Source organism: Hetaerina americana, unplaced genomic scaffold (assembly GCF_022747635.1).
Source record: "Hetaerina americana unplaced genomic scaffold, ioHetAmer1.1.p SCAF_105, whole genome shotgun sequence".
In the NCBI taxonomy this organism is placed as follows: Eukaryota; Metazoa; Arthropoda; class Insecta; order Odonata; family Calopterygidae; genus Hetaerina; species Hetaerina americana.
Window position 1 is genome coordinate 920428 of NW_027286126.1, and position 24901 is coordinate 945328.

General features: G+C 37.4%; 1 protein-coding gene across 1 annotated transcript; it reads right to left on the reverse strand.

Annotated features, from left to right (window-relative positions):
- Positions 1-5828: 5828 nt before the first annotated feature.
- On the reverse strand, positions 5829-24587 carry LOC139700574 (TD and POZ domain-containing protein 1-like). Its single transcript, XM_071599104.1, has 4 exons — positions 24247-24587; positions 10808-10963; positions 9116-9212; positions 5829-8969 (listed from the first exon to the last, which is right to left on the reverse strand). Exons 3-4 carry the CDS (start codon positions 9188-9190, stop codon positions 7809-7811), a joined length of 1236 nt encoding a protein of 411 aa, XP_071455205.1. The 5' UTR covers positions 9191-9212; positions 10808-10963; positions 24247-24587; the 3' UTR covers positions 5829-7808.
- Positions 24588-24901: the final 314 nt, after the last annotated feature.

The following is a 24901-nucleotide window of genomic DNA, read 5'->3' on the forward strand; positions in this document are numbered from 1 at the left end:
GTTTCCTTTCAACTTTCTCTTCAGTCAGGGAGACAAAAAAAAAGTCTCACGGAGCCAAATCGGGACTGTAAGGGGGCTGGAGGACCACCGGGGTGCTCCAGGCCAGGAAGTTGGTAATGATCATGGACGTGTGGCTGGGGGAATGTGGCATGTGACTGGGTGTTCAATTAGATGGTGTTACAAAGTCGAAAAATGCACTTCACGCGGAGGCACAGACTGCTCAGAGAATACTGGTGACCAGCTGTGTTGGAAGGGCAGACCCCCCCCACCCCGCATTTCCCAACCGGTTTTACCATGCTGCCATGGAGAGTTGCGGCACAATAAAATCATGCGCATTACTTTCACAATGGGCCATGTAAGTTTAAGTATCCCAATTGATTGTTAGCTAAGGAAGGAATCTTCATTTTGAAATAGATACAGTGTTCTAATTAAAAAAACCATATTTATGGTGAATTTTAATTTGCTGTTTTCTTATAAAAAATTCAACATGAAATACTGATGCGAAACTGTTTGTGTATTCATTTGGGTCCCTGAGGTAAGGGACTCAAATTTGTGAATAAAGTCATAAATGATCCCTTTTCCTCCTCCGCATGGTGCCAAGCAATTGAGGCAATCAAGACTATTAAATCATCATGTTAAAATTTGTTGAGCTTTCTTTAGTCATTTTTTTTGGGACATGGTGAATCCCGGTAATCAAAAACGGAAATGTTTCTGCTCTTTCCAAACATAACCATTGGAAAAATTCTTCATCTTTTCAGCAAAACTATGTTCAGCCAAGTCATCAATTCTCAAATTTGAGCATGCATGTTTGATATTGATTTAAAATCTTTTTGCAGGGAAAAATTTGAACTTCTCTGAATACAGAGTGTTTTGTAGCTCTGCATTTCTCCTGTGTTGCAGTAGCTGTCATTAGCAAAACAGATGCTAGCTGTAACACAATACTCAGCTCTTGGCTTTCACTGAGTACTGTATTGCAGCTAGTGTCTACTATGCTCTTGAACACAGCTGCTGCAACCTCTGCCTTAAAATATTCCCCAGCTATCGTTCTTTGAATCCCAGAACTATCTCAATTCATTTACTTAGTTTCAGGGTATCAAATCTCCTAGTGTCTCCAGCTTTTGTGTACATGATATGTATATAGTTCCTTATGAATGCATTAGAGAATGGTGTACAGGAAAGAACTTTGGCAATGGCACATATACTTTCATGCATGGAAAAACATCAATATTCTATTACCTAGTGTTTTAATTACAGTGAAAGAATATACCAACTCACAAAAGTGAAAATTAATTGACTTCGAGCCATTCAATAAAGATGATGTGATGGGACCCATGTCATTTCCATGCCAATTATTATCATTCAACTGTGAATCATGATGTCTATTTAGATAACTGAAATGAATCTTTGCCTTAAAAAAGCTATGATTAACTGAGAATGTGAAAGAAGTGATTGTTTCAAAACATTATCACCATCTATAGTCTTGTCTATCATAACTTTCATTTTGGGGGTTGTGACTTTTGGTCAGTCAGTAATGTGTATCCATCATGGCATATTAACATCTGAAAGTGTCTCCTCCCATCAATGCTGAAGGTGATCACTGATCAGTCTGTGATCATATCCGTGTGGATTTTATCTTTACATTAAATTTTGGTAGTTGCTGATTTACAATGAAAGGCATGGTATCCTATTAGATGGAGTTTGGGGTTTTTGGTGACTGAAGGGAAGGTCACACATTCAAACCAAAGTGGTACCCTTGAAATCAGCATCAATTAAGCTGTGTATGTTCTTTAGGTGCCAGGTCTTCGTGGGAAGTCATGCGTGGTATTGGGAAAAGAACTTACCCCATCAATGTGTAAACTTCAAATGTTATATATTGGGGTTGGTACACATTGAGCTTTGCCTCCTGTGGTTTCCCACGAAGTTCTGGCACCCAAAAAATTACACATCTTCGGTGATGCAGATGTTTTTTTAGTAAATCAGGTTAGTTAGGTTTTATCTAGAGGGCACTTAAGACTACCTGGCTTTAAAGTATTGGAAATCCATTTCCTGTGCAGGGAAGTAATTATCAGCAGTTCTTGAAAACTCTCAGAAATCTTATTTAAATGACACCTAATAAATTATTTGATAGCAGTGAGAATAATTAATGAAAAGTTATTTTCCAAAAATGGACTCAGTTTCATACTTAGTATAAATAGTTTTAAATGATTGCTGATGCCAGATATTCCTTCCATAGTTATCCGTGTATCGCCTTAATTGCCTATAATGATAGACGAACTATTAGTTCAGGTTTATTATTTGCACAATGGAGGCTCAAATGTGCTCTCCAATACTGACAAACATAGGTCTTCTCTGAAACCAGCAGAGTTGGTCTAAAATTGTATGTTTGAAGAATGAAAAATAAATTTCACATACATTTTTATAATTAAGTATATAAGGCCAAATGTTTCAAAACTCATTTATGTTTAGTCAATAATATTGATTGTTATAGCATGGTTTTAAGCTGTGATCTAAGAATTTATTTTCATTTAAACATTGTTGTAAGCCATTTTTGTAACATCTGAGAATGGCATATGGTATAATGAGACCTTAATTTATTTTTTGTGAAGTTATCCAACAAAAAATGTAAAAATTGTAGCAATAATAATCAAACAAACACCTCGAGTGCCAGGATACAATAAAAGGTATAAACTTAATGATTCCAGGCTTCACTTTTTGGAAGTTATACAATTCACTTTGTGGAAGTTGTACTTAGGAAGGAACAATGCATCAATTTAAATTCCAAGGAAAAGTATGTGATTGGATTGATTTTTCTGAGTTAAATGATAACAAGTCTAGTTTTATAATCTTCATATTATTGTAAGTTTTTCTATAGTTTTAATCTTTTTCCTTTCAATGGAATAAAACATTTTGCTACAAAATGGTGGTATTGATTTCATGTCTTTAACTTATTTATTTGTTAAAGATTCACCTCTTCCTATGGACTACTACCTTGATATGGGGAAAGGGCTTGCATGTTCCTATGACCCATAGAACTATGCTGGTGGGAGCAATTGCTTCTAGTGGAGTCCCCATGCCTGGTAGGTTTAAGGGTAGAGAAATTGATAATTGTCTTCATTTGGGGATGAGATTGGGACCAATGGAGTCACTTCTACCACCTAAACCCTCGTCACACATTTACAGAATCAAGTTATGGACAAATTTCACATAGCATACATAAATAGCAATAAAATTAGTAAATAATAGATCTTGGGACTAATATAAAACAACATGGTACATTAGTTGCCTATTTCAATTACTAACTATAACACAACACGGCAATATTCCTGGTTATTACTACAATTACCAATACAAAGTATGATGCTCCTGAGAAATAAATAGGGAGGATCTTGAATTCTAGTTAAAACTGGATAGTTATTTTTTCTTGTTTGTTCTCTGGGAAATTAGTAATCTATGTAGTGCTAGCTTGAATGATGGTAGATAAGGTACATTCGTTATGATGGATGATTACTAAATCCACTGGAAGCATGCTGTGACTGCAATATGTATGTAGTTGCTCCCTGACAAGGGATAACAAGTTTATTATTACCTCTAGTATTATTTACTTTATGCATTCTATCAAGCCTATTCAGGTCATTGGCAAAATACTGTTGAGTTTTATATTTTAGTATTTGACAAGGTAAGGACAACACGGATTTTCCTATGAGATTCCGGAAATAACCAGTTTAGTTTATGTATTATGTTATGAGATCAGCAATTTTCAAACTGTAAATGAAGCATACACATGAACCCTTTGGAGTTTTATTGACAGCTCATTTGAAAGGTCTTGATAGGAACAGAAAACCACATCAATTATTTATCCCAAATGATGAAAGACCTAACATGGGAAGTAGTCCAGGCAACTAAGAGACTCGGCCAACAGGGCTGAGTGTTGTGTCCAGCAGCTGAGGAGGCAAGGCCTATATGGTCATCTTAGCATGAAATTCATCTGTAGCTGAGGGGATAGCAACAGAAAAGGCGAGGGATAAGGTGCAATGCTCCTTTGAAAAAGAGGGGTTGGAAAGTTTGGGCATTTCTGAGGGCGGAAGTTTGGGGTCAAGAGATGGAGAGAGGAAATATAAACATGCTGGACCTTGTGAAATGAGAGTGAAGTGTAATGGGGATTAAGGAGTGATAGTCACAGAGTAATATATTGTGGGGGGGGGGCAAAGAGCCAAAGTGGGATGACCAGAGTACTGAATAGGAAACTGGGGAGAAGGGTAGTGAATGTGAATGATGCAATATTATTATTAGCAGACCTGATCAATCTGATGGTAATCTAGGGGTGCAAACTGACAAGGTATCATAGAGGTAGAAGAAGTATGTACAAAAAGTTATATGGTATGATTGTGAATATACCAGAAAGAAAATCATAGTGATGGAGGACTGAAAAGCGGTGGTACTCATAGGTGAGTACCACCGCTTTTCCGCACCGTGAGGAAGACAAGAGTGAGGATGAAGAATACAGTTTAGAAAGAAGGAATGACTGGAAAGAAAACTATAGAGCTTTGCAGGAGAACTACTAAATTATAACACATGTTTTTTAACAACGCAGTAAGACATAGGTACGCATGGGAAATGGTAAGAGATATCATTCAACTATATTTTGCTAGGGCATACATTTTATAATAAAGTGATCAATTTACATATTCTCCCAGGAGTAGATGTAAATTCAGATTGCAATTTAGTGCTCATTAAATGTAGTAAGTAACTTAAGAGAGTGAGGAAGGAAAGGAGCTAAGAAAGTGGAATGTTTAAGACAACTCTGGTAAGTAGGAAAGACTACCAAGAGGCAGTTGATGAAATTCTGAGCAAAAATTAGGAGATGGGCACCATAGGCAAAAGATGACACTGTCTCAAACAAGAAAAAAAGAATGGAATATACAAAACGATCAGAATGGCAAATGGAAATAGGGTTAGCGAACTACCAAGGAAACAATTAATAAGAAAATGAAAGAGGGAAATTGAACAACATGAGCACAGAATTAGGGAGAACAAAGAATGGAGAGCTAAATAATAAGTGGAGGCGAGATAATACACATAGTACAGTGAAGTACGCATGTACATAACCCTTGGTAGAACCTGAAAATCAACAGTTTTACTTCCCCTCCTCCTGGCTAAGAACTAGCACTCTCCAATATCCAGTCCATGTGACCTAAACTTAAGCATTTGTCCAGTTGATTAATTTCTTCATATGTAGTTGAGAGATGCTTATGTATTTTGGCACTGATTTAAAGATTTTTCTGGGCACAAGTTTTGCTGTAAAAAATATGGTTTGGTTCCACATGGCCAAGTCATAATTTTGCTAATTCTTTTGCCATTTTCTTATTATAGAGATTCATTTGTTGTTACCTTCTGGATTAAAATATATTTTTGAGTTTTTTGAGCACTTTTTGTTTAACATAGCATCCTATCTGCTTAATTATTTGAATGGTTTTGGTCAAAGGAGGGAACTTTTTGCCGAGTTCAGAAATAAAAATTTCTGATACACTTCTGTTGTACACTGAAAGAAGCAATATACTACAGGGGAGATAATGGCCATGTTTATCACCAAATAAAGTTGGCAGCACAGATGGACCAGAACCAAAGTGAATGATGAAAGAAATGTTGCTTAGTCTTTTCCTTTAATTTCCTAAAGCAGTAAGAGTAAGTCATGGTCAAACTTTATAAAATGATAAATGGGCTTTAAGCTGTGTATACCACAGTCTCATCTGAGACATGGATCATGAACTAGATGTGTATATTTGGAAGCCTAGCATGGGAGTAGCTTTCAATAAAGACATCCCAGAAGATACTTGGCAATTTAGTTTATTGACAGATTGTTTATAAATAGTACAAAGTCAGTAGGTACCTTGTTGGTGATAAAGGAATACTTAATAAAAACAAGTTTTGGATTTTCATGACAGATTTAGAATGGGTTAAGGTTATTGATAAATGATTATGTTCATATAATAGGGTTGACAATACTGCCTTAATTAAAATGCTTGAGCATCAGCCCTGGAATGAAAGAGGTAGGTACATACAACTTAGCTTCACCCAAGCCATATAATAAGTAAAAGGTTAAATAAAGCCCATGCCATACAATTGCAACAGCAAACATTTCATGTAATCCACAAAATGCATGTTGCCTAACAATAGAAAATATAAGAGTAAAGATTTTGGTACAATTGTTTTAGGTATATAACAATATGGAATTCGGTTCTTGTGGAAGTATCATGGTCTATGGTAGCAAAATATTATCTACAATAGAAGAGTGCAATGTATTAAGTGCTAAATGGAATGTAAACAATATACTTATTAACCAATATGTGTAAATATGTAAGATAAAATATGATATTATGAGCTATCTGCCTACTCTGTGTATTAGCTAAGCACCTACTTTTAATTCTTAGGAGAGGAATATATGGAAATGGCACCTATGAATTGATTTATATTTTTAAGGGAAAAGTATGAACTCAAGTGCATCAAAGTTTCAATAGATCCTAAACACCTAAAAAAGGATGTCTTCTCTTTCCATTATTGCCCTTTTTGTCTGAATGAAGGTCCCAAGTCTTGATGACAATAGTGGTAGAAAAGTTAAAGAGACTACACTTGCATGCAAACAGTATTTTTTAAAAATTAGCTGCCAAAATTTGCTAAATAGGATAGTGTTTCAATAAACAGGAAACCTACAAGGGTAGGCTGAAAATTAATGCACACATACTAGTTGAGCACAAACTAAATGACCTTAAAAAGCATGCCAGGTGGCACGTGGAGGTAACATCCCCCCTTAATGAACATGCACTCGTTTGAGGTCACTGCGTTCATCCAGTGTATTTCGAGAAGCAGAAGTATGGAGGCGTGTTCTAGTGCTATGTCAATGTGAGTTAAACAGCATGCTGTTATCGAATTTTTAACTGCTGAAAAAGTGACTATTACTGAGATTCATTGTCGTTTAAAGGCTGTTTATGGTGACAATTCGGTTGATAGGTCTACTGTAAATTGATGGGTAGTAAAATTTCAAGTTGCGAGCCTGGAAAAGCCATAGTAGTTGATGAAACATGCAACAGATGTCCGATCACTGCCACAGACGATAAACATCACAAAATCTTTGAAGATTTAATTCAAAATGCCTGGAAATTCACTCAAAAGCATATCGCATACTATATTGGAATATCCAAGGAAGAAGTTTTTCATTTTAAAGGCAGCTTGGTGCCAATAATCTTGCAACATGACAACACTCATCCACACACCTCGCGTGCAACTGGAGAGGCTCTGTGAAACCTAAAATTTGAAAATAATTCCATACCCTCTTTAATCCCCCAATCTTGTGCCTTACTATTTTAATTTTTTTCCTCAACTCAAGAGACACCTCAAGGACAATCATTACACCTTGGACGATGAGGTAAAGGCAGCTGTCAAGTCCTAGATTCGACAAAAGTCAGAAGAGTTTTTAAGTGATGGAATGAAAAAACTTTTTATACATTGGGAGTAATATGTGCCTTAACGGTGACTATGTTGAAAAAAAAATATGATTTTGAAACTTAAGAATTGCACTTAAATGTAATTTTTGCCCGCTCTTGCTATTTACTTTTGTTCATGCTCTACAAGCATGTGTGCATTACTTTTCAGCCTACCCTGATAATTTATTCTTTAATACATTTCCTTCATCCAATGGAGGGAACATATCAGAGCAATGCTCTTACTTCTGAAATTCATGGAATGCTAGCCTGAATGACCTTTAAAAATCTTCTGTGAGTGTGTACCTCATACTTTTTCATCTTCAGCGGTGACTATCCAAGCCTTGGACTTGAGTCACCCAACCCAACTTCACAAGCCTCTTGAAATAGCTTTGGGCTAATCACCTCCATTACTTTCCACGCCAGGTTCTTACATATACGCTTAGCATGTCCCTCACAATAAGATAAAGCCTTCTGTTTAAGTGCATGACAATGGCATCTATCAGCAAGTAAAAGTAAGTTGGCTACATTTCCTGGTTGTATTGTGTTTGCCAAAGATTGAGCACAGAGGGTTTTTAAACCTGGCAGAGCATAGCGTTCAGCAGCAGCCAGTAAAGCATTTGCATGTGCATCCAAACCTTTCACCCGATCAGTGTAAGCATAGTTAACCAGTTGTTGGAGACATTCCTTACTTAAATCATCCATGTCAAACTTATGAACATTCATGAAGTTGGAGGCACCGCGTGGTAAAATTTTGTGGAGTGTGTGTCCATTTGTTCCAACTGGTGATTCAAATAGTTCAGCAAATACTTTTGATCTGCAAGCCATGATATGTCTGTGAACTGGGAAATCCTCACCCTGAGCTGTTAATATCACAATATCAGGCAAGCTGGCATCCACATCCTCTCTTCTAATGGATTGAATTAATTCCATCATTTTTTGCATATCATTGGAAAGAGTGTGTTTCTCTTTCTCCTCATTGGAATGCATTTGCAATTTAACCATAATTATAATATTTCCCTTTGCATCTAGGTGTCTCTTTTTGATGAATACCTCTTGAAATCCAACAGAGATCAAGTCCTGAGATGATTGTGCCGGCAAAGAACAGCTTGTCACTGAGATTGGATCATCCTGACCATTGCTATGGTTAAACAAACCAAACTGAAAGCTAATATGAATCTTTTTATTATGTTGGCTCATGACTGAAGATTCGTTGAAATCATCATCTGATATAATTTGGAATACATTTTTTCGTGAGATCTGGTTTAAGCACAATACAATTGGATTTAGTAAACGATGCCCATCAGTTCCTTTCCAAAATCTGATTGAAAGACCCCATTTGGTGTGCATTCCATTTATGTTAACTTCAAATGGTGGACTATCAAATCCTTCATGTGCTGCAACAAATTTTGAATAATTTTTTACGACCCAAGTATACTTGAAAACAGCATCACTGACTTGATGTACAAAAAGTTCCATTGCAGCTGTTTTTACCTGTGAATAATGAATGGTGTGAGTCAGGGAGCAATTTTTGTTAAAATTCCAAATTCCAATAATGTGGGGATTAAGATAATTGAAAAAGTAAGCTACAAAAAATAAATCAAGGTATTATTTATATTTTAACATGGATGCTTAGTTACCTTTACAGGATTTATGACTTTCTCTCCAATGTGGAGCCAGGTATTCATACAATTGGCCATATGATAATTCATCATTAACCAGGAGAAGTTTTGACTTCTGTAATATAAAAAATAAGTATATTTTAATTAAATATTCTCTAAGGGAAACTTGAAATATGCATTTACTATTTCTATATCATGCTATTTTAAATAATAATATGACTTAATGTAGTGAAATATAATTGTTTAAGTAACTAAATATTTAAAAGAAAAAGGCAATGGAATATACATAATGTAAATTGATATTTTCTTCATGTGTTAATACAAAATATTTTTTATTAGTTTAATAAAAATAAAATTTTAAAAATTACTCCCAAATAGATATGAGTACTTAATTGAAATGAAATCAGTAACTTCGTAATTCCACACACACTTTATATAGGGTATGACCAAGGTTTTGATACTGGATGCCATCATCAGGCGATGATGACGTCCTCGAAACCTAGGTTGTGTTTTAAATAAAGTGTGAGTCGAATCACAAAGTTACTTATTTCATTTCAACTTGTTGTATAGATTCCATAAAGTTACGCCAGAGACAACAAATGAATACTTAATAGGTTGTTATGAGTACTTAATATATTGGATCAATTGTGATCAGAACTATTAAAAATGAACATTATGCGATAACTACTGTTTCTGATATTTAAACAACCAGCATTTAAAGGAATTGCTGTGGAAGGCAAAGCAGTGAATTAAATTAGGGCATTATTTATTCTGTTAATTCAAAATTAATATTTATATAGCATGTTCATTTCGTAGGTTATTTAAATGCAAGTTGGGTTGCGGCAGTCCAGGGGTAGAATGTTCATCTACTAACCGGAGGGTCCAGGTTCTATTCCCGGGCAACTCTCTCTATGCCACCCAAGCCTTGTGATTTTTTGGGGACCAGATCTTCCTGGGAAACCACAATTGGTACAGAGAAAGGAACTGGCTCTCCTACCCTGATGTGTGTGTTTTACACACTGTCTGGCTTAGTACTGGGTGGACTCTATCATCACCTATTAAACCAACCTTCAGGTTGATTTCTGTGTTAATGGTTTTTTTATCAATGAAAGCAACGAGTCACTTGCCTAGCTCAAGGATACTTTTTATCAATATGCAAACTAAGCATGAAAGTAGAAAACCCATGCAAGAAATTATAAATGTTAACTCCAAATGTTTCAATTGCTCAGATTTTGTCCATCCTTTGATAAATTTCATCAATGCTGCTATCTAACACAAAACCTAGGAAGGTACTAATTGAATATAACTGTCAGCAAAATGCTGATAACAGAAGATTAAAGACACAAATATATAAATAAAATGTTATGTACATCTTGCAGCTGATCTCTGTTTATGAGGCATGATAAATAAATATTCAAAGCTGGTTAACAGAATTTTTTCTCCAAGTCAAACTGTACTCATTCATGGGCAAAAATTCAGCAAGTTTTCTTTAGAAGAAGGCTTTAGAATAGATTATTTTCATATCTTTTATATAAATAATATAGACATAACTTCCATAGAAAACTGCACTAATTGGGGTCCAAGCTTTGACGGTCTATCTCTTTATGTATTTCCTCTTATTTTTGCCACTTAGACATCAGAATGTTTTGAATTTCAATTTTTTTTATCTCTCATTGATATGATTGACATCAACCTTAACTGAAGACTTACATATGCTCCTGACACTGCTGGCACTAAGCACTGTGTTCAGTTGCCAATCTCTGCTAACACAATCAATCAAAAAGGGCAGATGTTGTGATGTCCAGTATTCAAATCCAACTCTGTCTCTGAAAAATGACAGTACTGCCGTCCACTAGAAATGAATTCCTACAGAAAACAAACAAGTCATTAAAAGCATTTTTGACATGAAATTATGAATGGCTGGCCAAAATGGTGAGTAATATGAGTGCATGGCCATAAAATGTAACTTTTTAAATGCAATTTTATGATTATCATTTTAATGCAGATGTTCAATCTTTTGTTATTTCAAGCAACCATTTTTGTTGCAATCTGCCCCAGAGTCAAGATTCTTATTGACTTCAAAATAAAATACAGTGAAATTAATTTAACAGCCAAAATGTAATTAAAAAATTTACCTTGGAATATCGTTCAGTTCATTTTATTGACTACAGTATATAATTTCTACTAAGGGATGCATTAAAGTTCTACCTTTGTGAACCTATTAATTCATCAGTTATTACCAAGTGTGAACTTCAAATGCATACGCTCTATTTTATTTCCTCTTTATGTCAGATACGATACAAATATATGCATTTCTTAGCAAATGCATGCAAAATTTGTTTTGGTGCACCAAAAAAAGGGCCACGATGGCCCATAGGTAGAGAAGCACTATCCTAAACTACACTCTTAAATATATAGTAATAGGCAGCCATGGTAATTAAAAGTACTGAGCATATGAACGAAATTCACCATTGAATCAGGACACCCTCATGGATTTAAATCCCTCTCACTTATCTGAAATGATCAGCCTTTCCAAGCACTCGCCTATATGACCCACATTTATGTCTAAACCTATCATTTGCATATATTTCAGCTGTGAGAACACTGATTTCTCCACATTGTCTTCCCTAAAGAGAACCTAACTAGAATACACCACATCAGTCTCCTTGTCACTTTTTTACATCCAGATCCCTTTCTGAATTTGCTTCCAGGCGCTATATGTCCCTTCTATGCCAATAAATTATCTTTTAAGAGGCAAAGCTGGAGAAAATAGGTCGTTCCTGGGTACAGAGAGTCCCCAGTACTCTCGCTACTCCTACATGCACCTATTCGCCGAGTGAGGCCTAGGACTAAGGGGCTTCCCTTACCTACACAAACCCTTATTCATGAAGGCCCTAGAGAACGTATTATATAGCCATAGGGTACCGCAAGAAAAAATAAGTTGGAACTCCACTATTAGAAAAAGATTGAAAACCTAAGTTAATAATTTATAGATAGCGGCTAAATATGCTGACCCGAGAGGCACACATTAGAGCTCCATGAAGTCGCTATATCATGTTTTTACTACCCTATTCACCAAATGTAATTCATAATGCCGTAAAGTGAAATAGGCGCCCCTTCAACAATTTGCTTCCCCTACGCCAGTGCCTTATGTATCTGCCTTATGAAATGGTTCGCGAAGAGCTATGTCAACCTTCGGATTGATGGCCCACATATGGGGAAGCAAGGCTTAAGGTTATTTTGCCAAAAAGGATACCTGCCTCGTTGACTGCCTTCAAATAAAGCGCCGACCCTTATCCGAGCCAGAGCAAGAGAGTTCGTTTCGCGGTAGCTACCCTTTAGCTACGAACATTCCTCGTCTGGCTCTGCCACACCAAGGTGCCCAATCCGTTGAGGGAATTCCCTAGAACTAGGACCCTGGTTTTGCTTCCCAGCAGCTGAGATTTGAATTTTTAGCTGCGCTAACCGAACTATTTACAGTTGCCACGTTTGATAAAAAAGCACAAGAAACATTTAGTCTAATATTCCTTCGTTATTGAGGCCAAACTCTGGCAGGAGTTATGAATATTATCGACGAAATTTTCTTTTCCTTCTTTCGCATGTGCCAACACGCCCAGAGAGTGGACGCCTATACTAGCGAAGAATAATTTAATATTTTCACGTCTTCCATCAAATATTTGTCCTACTCATCTTTGAATGTCATTCTCTTCCTTCCTCTCTATCTTTCCACTCTTCTATCATCAGCGACACACATGATCTCCTATCTACTGTCTATCTATCCACTATCCTATCCCACGTTATCAACTACCCACTTTCATTACATTGCTCCCGGGACGGGAGCGCTTCGGGGTGATCAGGTTGCGGATCACTTAAGGAACTTACTTTCAATACTTCTCCATGGATAAGGTATGCTGAGGAAATATAACGCTATGATAATTGATGAAGCAGCACTATTTCCTGTTATACTACCTTGATCAAAAAGTTCCCGGAATAACCACCGTGTGGCGCTCCCATCGTTCCGATTTGAGTTCTGTTTTTTTTGTTAAATTGGTACATCTGTTGTTGATATTCCCTTTAAATCTTAGTGTCATAACTTGACATTTGCAAAAGTTACGTAGCCAAGAGTACATCTATCTCTGTGTGTGTTGGCGATTTTTTACAATTGCAGAAATGGATTTAAATTTGCAACAACGAACTTGTATTAAATTTTGCGTAAAAAACGGATTTAGTGGCGCACGGACGTTGGAAATGTTGGAAAAGTGTTTCGGCAACGATTCTCTAAAAAAAACGGTCGTTTACCAGTGGCACGAGCGGTTCAGAAGTGGTCGTGAGTCAACCGAAGATGATGAACGCAGTGGCAGACCATCGACATCGAAAGTCGGTGAAAAAATTGATAAAGTAAAAGAAATGTTGGTCAATAACCGCAAATTAACCATCAGAGAAATAGCGGAGGACTTGAACATTGCCTATGGATCCGCCCAAGACATTGTGGTTAATGATTTGGGTTTCCGTCGTGTAGCATGCCAAAAGACCTCAATTTCATGCAAAAAAGAGACCGTGTTGACGTCGCAAAAGACATGATTTGCGAGGCTGAATCCGATCCCACATTCATCAAAAGGATCATTACTGGAGACGAGACGTGGGTTTATGAGTACGACACGCAATCCAGACATCAGGCAAGTGAATGGCGTTCACCAAATGAGCCGAGACCAAAAAAACCACGTCGTTTTCAGTCAAAAAAGAAGGCAATGCTGACGGTTTTCATGGATTACAACGGTGTAGTGCATCATGAATTTTTGCCAGAAGGCCAGACAGTAAACAAAGAGTATTATTTGGGCGTTATGAGACGTTTGCGTGAAGCAATTCGCCGAAAGAGACCAGAAATGTGGGCAGAAAACTCGTGGATTTTGCACCATGATAACGCACCGTCGCACAGTGCTATCATTATTCGTAATTTTTTGACGAAAAATGCAACAAATACCATCCAACAGCCACCGAATTCACCTGATTTGGCTCCCTGTGACTTCTTTCTGTTCAATCGAGTTAAAAAACCATTACGGGGAACGCGTTTTAGCAGCCGAGAGGAAGTAATGGAAAAATCGCAGGAAGCACTGATGGACATACCGAAAACCGACCGTAACTTTTGCAAATGTCAAGTTATGACACTAAGATTTAAAGGGAATATCAACAACAGATGTACCAATTTAACAAAAAAAAAACAGAACTCAAATCGGAACGATGGGAGCGCCACACGGTGGTTATTCCGGGAACTTTTTGATCAAGGTAGTATACGTACAATGTACGTACATGGCTTATTCGGAAAGTAAGAAATATGCGCACAGACCGGCAGAGAAAACGGATGGAGCGTTGTAATGGGCGTCATGTCGCATTTCAATTAGTTACGCTTAACAGATGTATCGAATGCTAGCACGCAGCGGGCAGATACATTAGCGTAAACAAAATTTTGTGCATAGAGAAAGGCAGTGGTTATTAAGATAAGAAGGAAAAGTTAGTATTTGAGAAACAGTAAACCATTTGGCACACAATTGCCAAGGTTCTCCAGTGAGGTAGGCTCGCCTCTTTACGAGCCTCGCCTCGTAGCTCGAATCCGTTCCTCCCTCCCCGTGCTATGCAACTCCCATATTTTAGTAAAAGTACATACAATGGCAAATCGGTGTTTTGTTTATAGAATGCCCTTTTGCCTTTCACTCGCCTTCATTTTATTACTGTAGAGAAAAATTGAAAAAATACTCTTTTTTTACCTTTAGCCAGGAGTAATCTAATGGTGAGAACAACTTGCAAGGTTTATTTGTATGTGCATGCTTCAGAAAGCAAATGAGAATCTTACAAAAATGTTATTTATGTAAAATGTTTGCAAAATATACTGTGGATAGGGAGATATTGAGAGTGAAAACTACAATTCTTGGAAGAATTAGAAATTATAATAATAAAATCGTACAAAATTTACAACTCGTTAAATTAATTAAAAACTTAAACAAAACATATCACATTGCAAATAGTTATATAGTTTAACTATATATAATAAAGGTAATGACAATCCAGTACTTAGATTACTGCGATTTTTGTGACAACTGTGTAAGTAGTGATGTTGGGCAAAGGCGTCTCAAATCACTAGCAGCGCGTAGCCTCAGATTATTTAGACATCATCTAGTGAGGCAGGAAGGGCTGGATTATGGAGGAATCTAGATGAGACTTAAAATGTAGCCGTTCATTCAGCCATTTTACAATAAATGCACTCTTTTCATAAGGATATCATTACAAATTTGTTTGGCACTCTAATATTACCTGGTGCCGTTGTACATATATTCTGCCTGGAGGGGGTGTAGTAGGCTAGTAGGGAAAGCGTTCGTTTCCTGACTGGAGGGTCCAGGTTTGGTTCCCATTGAATTGGGACGCCCCCCAAATAAGTGTAAGCTAGTACGATTTTTCGGGTACCAGATATTCCCGGGCAACCACATAGGGCACCGAAAAAGCTGTGTAAGTAGTGGTGGTGGAAACTGGCGTCTCAAATCACTCGCAGCATTTAGCCAGAAGCAAGGCGCAGCTGATTTTCTTCTGCGATTGACATCGAATTCACGATTCCATTTGTTTGGATTTATGATTTGACATTCCTGAAGCCGTTGTTAAGATACGGATGTAACATTATTTTATAGCGATTTAAAAAATTAGAGCATAATGGTTTTAATGGCGCAATAAATGCTGCATATTGTCACCACCAAATATCGAACCGCTCCTGATTAGTTTTACTACTTCCTATCCAGACGTGTGACTTTCACACGCCAAATAGAGCTTAGTACACGCTGAACTTCAAGCTCACCTTTCACATCGACCTTCAGGTCGATTATTGTAATAGTTAATCATATCTGTTCGATGTGTAGAATCTACATCATTAATATTTAATTTACATGCAATAGGTCAGGTACACTCACGAATAGCAACTGTGATTAAGTTAATATATTTTATGTGAATATTTCCTTTTATAATTTATCCATAAACATATTACCTAGCTTTCATATTAGCACTCAGGCTTGCAGTAAACCTTTAAAAATGAACAAAAAAAGAAAATCAATTCAGATACTGAAAATTGAGCCTAATTTGCAAAATTACCCTCTAAAAAATTTTATTTGCAAGTAAATAACATAACTTGGTGATATGAGCAGCGTTCTGGGTATTAGGGATTAGGAACTTTCAGATAACAGGAAACCTGAAACTGGATATATCAATGCTCTTTTTCAAAGGTCGTTCATTAATTAAGACGTAATATTCTCAGTAACATGCTATTTATATTGCTTTCATAGACAATAGTAATTTCTCCTAAAAAGCACACGATTCGTTGTGATTTCTCATTTCAATGACTCAGAAATGTATGCTTCCACCAGCAATAAGCAAGCACTTCCCACTGTATTTCCATTAATTATTGTTTCTTGAATCACGCTGTAGATATTTAACTTTTCACAACTGGTTAAGATTCATTGCAATATTCTATAATGATAGGTTTTCAAAGAAACGAAACGTTTATCACAAGTAAAAGTGGTATAAAATTTTATTTTCTGCGAAACTTTTATCCACTAAAGTCACTCGTCATGACACCAAGAAAAATATTTCACAGTATCAAATGTCTCAGATAATTTCCCAAACACCAACGACGACGAAAGCTAAGGGAAATTACGTCTGTAATAAAAAGTGCAGAAAATATTGGCAACAATTGCGTTTGATTTCAGTAAAATGTTTTAATTTTAAACAGATAAATTCGATAACATAAAGAACATTACCGTATTTGAAGTGGCCCTATACTGGTGGGTGGATTTTATGAAGTAGTATCCCTTATTCTATTACTTACAATATTTCACTTTACTCTAGTATTCAATATGAATACCGTATGTGGCATTTCGTTTTGATCAAATCATGACCATTCCCTGTATCTATATGTATAATGTGATTTTGTATGCCTGCAACAAAACCCCTTCACTGGTCAGAAATAGGGATGTTCACGAGTACGACTCTAGGGTTAAGGATAATTTTCATATTGACCATTGCAGAGTAGCAGCACTACAAAAACTCCAGAAGTTTCAGGAAGATTGCTGTTTAATCGACTTCGTGAAGAGTTAAAACGAATACTCCCCAAAGAAAATAAATTTTAAAAAAAGTTGAAAAATTTCTTCTTAAATTATGTTTTTTATAACGTCCAAGAGTACATAGAAAGAGCCAATGTAGGGAATTCTGTTTTTTTTAAATCTTTAATACTCATATTTCATGTACATTATTATTCCTATGAATTTGTATATATGTTAATTCACCTATAAATGTAATTGAATCTTAACGAAGCCCATACAATTATGTATTGTTCTGTTGCGAATAAATCTATCTATCTATCTATCACTTGAAGGGTTCTTGAGTCAAATGCCAGCAAAATTCCAATAGCCCATTCAAGAACACGCGCGTATGCAAGCACACATTTCACTAAGAGCCATCAGTACGTCGGCTAAAGCATGTCCAAGGTACCCAAAAATGGTAACCTCTGTTGAAATCCGGAAGCTACTTTTTTACGAATGACTACATTCTCATAAACGTCGCTTGTGGAAGAAATATCAGTAAAAGGTGCAAATAATACTTATTTCATTTTTATTTGTCTTTTAAAAGGATTACCTAACGGAACGTTAACCTAAATAGCTACATAACATTGTATTGATTTATTAGATGAAGCCTTTAATAGAGATATTTACTAGCATCTGCTGACGATGTCGAGCCAACTAAAAAGTTATTGATACTAGCAAATGAAAATATCATTATCGATTATAGCACTAAAATATTCATGGGAATCATTAACCTATAGATATCAAGATCTCAAATTATATTGGTAGAGTGGTCCACCCATTTTATATAAGGTATTACTCCCCATACTGATACATTTAAATATTCGTTTTCCATCCGAAGTTTGTGATCACAAAAAACAAAGTTAACGACACCCTAGGATTTAAGATAAAGTTGCTATTCCCCTCCCTTTTACAATTGCTTCTTAAAAAATTCACATTCTCTACACACCAACTACTAACGATTGTATCCCAACCTGACTCACTTCTGCGTGGCGTCTCACAGCGGTGATTGATAAATGTAATCAGAGTAGTTATGGTTAAATGATTCATCGAGCCCGCTCTCAATTACGTTGAAATTACCACGCATTCTTAGCGATCTGTGCCTCTTCGACGCAGAAACACCCCATTGATTGTTATTTTTACCTAGAGCGGTCCACTTCTATTCTTCCCTTCCACGCCTTCTCATCGGAATGCCTTTCTACGAGCAGTTTGCCGTTATTACGTGCGCATAGCATCATGGCGGAAATAGGCACCCAGGGTGATGAAATGACGCGAGAACTCGCTGGAGGTAACCTCCTTCCTTAAGCCATTGGCCCCACACGTTACGTCAAGCACACCCAATAGAGAAATTCAAATGGCCTGAAAGCGGGATGGGGGGACGAAGTGCGCGGAGGGGAGATTCTATTCCACGGGAGGGAGAGAACCCGCGGCTGATGGAAGTGACTCAGGCACACGGGGAGCATTTAACCTTCTCTCCGGAGTGGGAAGTGCCTCAGAACTCACCAAAGACGTCATATTCGGATTCGCAACAACAGTACAGTTCGATTGGCACGACTGTGTCAAAAATGCTGCAATATTTGGCTAAAATTTCCGATTAACTCTGATCCTGAGTTTAGAAATGATATGATTATAAGAGTTGGGAAAGTTAATTGGGAAACCACGTGTATGCTCAGCTATGCTGTTTCCATTTAATTGATAATTACTATACAGACTGTCCAATCGTACCAAATAACCGGAATACTTGAGATAAACGAAAGGAACGTAAAAGTTAATTGAACATGTATTATAATCTATGTTCATATGTTAGAAGCAGGCCGCCGGATATGGTTTTCTGTGGACCCTAGGACTACAAACCGAAATTTTTCTAAACGCTGACTTACTCGGAAGAAAAGGAGGCTTTTTAATTAATTGAATTTAAACATTTCACATATAAGTTATTTCAACTCAAATTTAGCTCATTAATAGACTTGAAAAATAATATAACCATCACTACCATCATATTTATTGGTCTTAGCCCGAGGAATTTATTACCGACGACAAGTCATTTCTAAAAATTTGGTGACCACGCTGATGGATGGTGTTGCCAATCTGTAGGAGGCGTGCGGCTGCCGGCTTTTTCTCCGCCAATGCCATATATGCGTTCGCTCATCGTAGCTCATTCTTTGTTCAAATTAATGAAGCGTCTGGAAATGGTATTACTTGCGATATTAAATACTACCTCGTCAATATCAGATTTGAAAGTTCCTTCTATGGACAGTCCTTAAATTTCGATGTTTTCAAACGAAAACTATCCAAAATTAATGCATATTGTGAAGGGCCAAATTATGTATTTCGCCTAGAATCGGAAGGGAGGCAATTACAAAAAAAATCAAACATGAATGCACTTCTAATATAAGCACAGTCAAAACAAGTTTGATTTTAGAGTATGACTGGTTGGGTACTCCCTCTTCGAAAATTATTCCACATTACTCTATCCTTGCACATTTCTTTGGCCTCTTTCATATCCATGCATGTTCTTATGCTCCTGAGACACCTTATATGCCTTTTCGGCCACTTATACCTGTCACTTTCCCCTTTCTATCGAAACCAATAATTTTCATCTCTGAAATATCTATTTCGTCATTTCACTCGCATCCCTTCTTTCTAAACAACGAAAACAACAGCACTGCATACTTCTTCCACACTCTTCCACTTTCACCTTGCATCCACCCATTCTGAACTCTTCCAAAAACCATTGGTACCTCTCCGTGAGTCATTAGTTTTAACAATTAAAAAAACTCCCCACATTCATTGCAATTAGTCGACACACAGATATACCCTGGTATACCCCAGTTTCACTTTCATGTTAGATGGTGGCCAGTATTACAGCCAATTTTGTTGCCATAAACAAGCATTTATTTTTTATTTACCCCACTTAGTATCAAGAATATTTGGTGACCACCAACCATATAATCTTCCTCATACAGGAATATTTAATTAATGTTGAGTCATTAGAATACAAATAGCCACCCTGACCGGAGGGCCTGGGTACGATTCCTAGGTAAGCCTCTCTGGGCACCTGCAACACCACCCACTCACCCTAAGTGAATCCTCTGGAAACCGATTTGGAGTAGTTCAAATTAGTGTAATTTTTTCCGAAATCAAAGAGCTTTAAAGACTTTTAATATCTAGATCCTAATTAAAGAGCTTTAAAATAATGCTATGCCAATTTTAGGAGTATTCATGCGTACAAGTATTAAACTTGATTTTAATATTTATTATTATGATTACCTTTCCTTTGAGACATTAGAAGAACAATGTTATATCGAAACACGCTATATTTCTGCGATTGGCATTATTTCAGATTTCACTAATTGAAGTATTTGCAGTCATTACCCCCTCTGTAGTGATGAAAGATAGGATGAAAAAACAATTATTCTGTTTGGATGGCGTTTATTGCACACACGTTAGGGCTAATTAGAATTAAAATTGTCATTTCTTAGGCGTAAAAAAATATTTTTCACATAAAGAACAAAACAATGAAATACTCCGAATACTTTACATTCAAGGAAGAATGTGATGCTTATATTGCTAATATTTTTCGTTTTGCCTTGGGTTGAGCATTAAATTACTATTACCCCTTCAAATACGTTGGCAACCCGAAAAAAATCAATAAATTAGAAGAAAAAGTCTAATCGGTGAGAAGAGATCTTGATAGGCAGATAAAAGCGAATGCATCATGGATGATAGTATGAGCAATAAGTTTAAGGTAGATGCCTAATTACACCGAAAAAAATTCATTTTAAGGACGTGATAAAATGATTTAACAAAGTAAAGGGAAGCCGCTGAAAATTGAACAGAAAAATATTCGAAAAATAAAGGATGGCATTGGCGTACGTTGAGACGGTATTAAGGAAAGTTGGCTTTGAACGGTGTGGTAAACTAGTGGGTAGAGCACTCGGCTACTAATTGGAGAGTCCCCGTTCGAAGCAGGGTTTAACCTTTAAAAAATGGTCCGTTCCTGAGGTATTTATTGGAACCGGTTCTAATCACAAATCACCTCACCGGTTCGGAGGGTGGAGGTAGTCTTGAGAGGGTGAACGAATGGGAGCAACGTATGATATGGAGCGTATGGAGAAAATATGAGACTACATTTTTTGCGCAGATAATTTCCGAAACACTTCTACCAATATAATTACGTGATCGGGCAGGGCACAGAAATATATATGGAAAGGGTTTTTTGCAATATCTTCGCCGAAACGCTATCTTATGAGTTAGGATTCGTGTGTAGCCAAATGTTTTTTACATTTAATGTATGAACGAAGGAAAAAAAATCTTCCATAAGTTTTTTAATGACGCTCTAATTTATAATAATATAATTCATACTTCTGAGAGTATAACCCTTGCACAGAACAAATGGAAGAGATTGCGGACGTAGTAAAACTCAATGAATATTATTAAAGTAATAAAATTTTGGTAACGAATAAATACTTCATTTTTACTACTTAAAAGTCTAAGCTACTACTCTCAAGTAAAAGAGTGTTTTCGATAGAGCTTCCTCGTTTCCGTACTTTGGGATAATGTTGCACTAAATATTTTCTTATCCGTTTCCGTTCTCTATTCTCACAAACTGACACTGCTTTGGTAGCATGAAATCACCCCGACAGTTCCAGGGAGACAATGACCGTTTACTGAGATACAGGAATAGGGGAACATGACGCGTTTGCACGTCCATTTTTTCCGATAGCCGATGATGACCAAGGCCAACCTGAAAAGCGTCTGCCATTGAAATCTTAGGTGCATGCCCCTACTACGATTTTCCGCTCAGCTTTCTTTGATGTTCAACCGCTCCGACTGGGATTGCTTGCGCCATCAATACTTCGAACGGGAGTGTTCGTTCAAAACTCTACGATCGCGAAGAGCATTTTACCGCATAAAACGGTTCCACTTCGGAACGGCGTGAACGAATTGACCCCACTTCTCTCCCGTGCGAGGTTGAGGCCCTCGGGGCCTCAACCTCGCACGGGAGCCAAGTGCCTTTTCAAATTAGTGGTTCTTGGTGCATACATGTACGCTCCGGTTCAAACCCCTTCCCTTCAAAAACCCCTAGGCCATCTCCTCCTAAACTTCGTGCTTTTTCTCCGATCGGTTCCTTCTGGGAATTAGCAGGTGGCACATAAAAGGGATATGGTGCCCTTACTATGAATTTCACGCGCCAGGGACCTCGCCTAAGCAATCAAACATTCATCAGCCAATCAATCGATCATTAGACTCTGCCTTGATAATTGTGGTGGCTATGTTGACTTCTGGTGAGAACATGGAGAAAGCTTGATAGTAGATGATTAATTGACAGGCGAATGGTAAATTACGAAAAAACTTATGAGGTACTTACTTACAGGTACCTATGAGTAACTAGACTAGGAAATACGACACATAATGAGAAACATAAGAAATGGTAGAATGGTAAAAAAGATTAAAATTATGCATGAGAGCATTATGCGTTAGTTCACGATCACATGCAACACGTACTTTGCCAGACGTTAAACAATATTAATCGTATAATATAAGTAAAGAGAAATCCCCAGGGTTTATATTTACGCCCGAGGAATTCGTTCCTCCGTCTTAAAGTGCAAATTGCATTCTCCGCTCACAAAATAATACTTGTGATTAGTAATTTGCGTCCGTTTTATTCTGCTCTTCAATCCGCTTTCATCGTTAACAATCCCGCAATCCTTTATATTTTCATATTTATCCATTGTTGTAATGCTAAATCATCAATTTTTAGGTCGGTCCCAAAGTTAATTCAAGAATCCTTATTTCAGAAAGAATCTGTTTGCTTATTCCTTACCCTACTCCCACAAATAGGCATCAACCGGTGCCCTTAATATATTTTTCTCCGCTGGACAGTAGGTAGAAATAAAATCATAGCACGTTACCTTAAAACCTTACCTTAAAAAATTCGTTGTTTTCTTCCGTTCCCTTCAGCCAAGGATTCAACCAACGTGCCCGAAACTGTTCTCAAAATCATCCCTGAAAATCACCTCCCACGACTATATATCAATTCCTTTATTTTGTATATTTTCACATCCATACTTTCTCCATTACATTTCGCTAATTTCCCATCCCTTACTGGATTATTTTTCAGTCGTATAATCCGTTTAGTTGAACACTTCGTTAATCGTACCCAATATTAAGTACTGGGGTGAAGAGCAGTTTTCATATTGAATATACTCGTTTAACTAACATGTTACTAACGCGATGCCTTGTGTTTTATGGGCATTGAAAAACATTTGATTTTCAAAAGAACATTGAAAAACATTTGATTTTCCCCCAACGCATGGTATTTGCTTGGAAAGATTTTAGTGTCCGATAGCCATGCTCTCGCTAAATGAATAAAATAATGATTCATGTGCTCCGATGAACTCGATGACCCCAAAGAAAATTCACTCTTGCCCGACGAGTGAGCTACTCTTTCACGCCGCCAATGTTTACAATTGATCAGGGTAAAATTTCATCATTGCATGTTTTTCTTAATGCCCTCCAGCACAAACAAATTGGCTCATTCTTTGCCTCAAAGCCTCCCCTAACGGGTCACGATATTAGACCACTGAAAAGAAATCACCCCACACGTTTCACCACATACCTGCATTCAGAGAACATGGGGATGGATTATTTTTACTAAAATGGCAGATATACTGAGGGCAAATTTTCAATAAAATCCCAAAAAGAGTTGCTCATGAACTGTAAAAACATTTTCATGCTTAATTATACTTTGAATTCATTTCCAAAACACTATGTTTAAAAAGATAGACTCACAATTTTCTAAATACCTGTACTCATTGCAAAGGATACTATATGTCGATGACGGATATCGCTTTGCCTCTATGATGCGCTTATAATATCCGTTTCCGTATGCATGTATTAATAAGGCTTAAGTACTATCATAGTTCAAAAAGATAATAAATAAAACCTCACTTGGTAAACAACACCGTAAGAGAAAAAACATGGGATAAATGGAAAAATACATTGAAAGAAATTAATTCATCAAGTGCTTACCTTTCAATTACCGATGTCACTTTTCACAACAATTTTGGAATAACAGCGTCTTTTGAGACGGTCAGTGAACACTTCGGCCGACACGACCGAGTAAAATCTAAAATGGCGCTAAACAAATTCACAGGGGTGTAGTAGCTACGGTGCCTGGCGCGTAATTTCAGCCCTTCTTCGATTTGGAAGGATCCGGCTGCTAGCTCTCTGTCCGCTTCAATCGAGTGTCCACTCCAGACCTCTCTTCGCGTTAAGAGTTCTCGACTACACAACACGGAGGAGTAACACACACGAAAAATCACCAGCCTAGCACCCCTTGTGGAGTGATCAAGACGTTAAGGATTCTCCCCGCTGTGGAGACCTCTCATCCAGTATCTGCCTGATCATCCGCCGGCGTAGGTCTACTTAAAGACTTGTTGGGAGAGAGAGGGGGCGCGGCAGGAGGGGAGGGTAGGGAGACGTCTCTGTTATCACACCATGTCCAATAGACGCGAACGCATGCGGCTGCGACCACCCTCCCCAACCTTCGCAGCCTCTCCGCACCCCCGGCCATCTTCTGCTCGCCAACATTTCTCTCGCCCTCCACCCCTCCCCCCACCTCAACCCCTCGTGGCGGCAATAGGCGCAAGGGGGTGAGTTCGTCGCCAGTCGAATCCCCTCTTGG

Bases quoted from the DNA above. Each gene is read 5' to 3' on its own strand.
- LOC139700574 (XM_071599104.1), bottom strand. From the start codon at position 9,190: ATGATGAATTATCATATGGCCAATTGTATGAATACCTGGCTCCACATT. The intron at 8,970-9,115 runs GTAACTAAGCAT...CATTATTCACAG, and splicing joins AAGTCATAAATCCTGTAAAG to GTAAAAACAGCTGCAATGGA.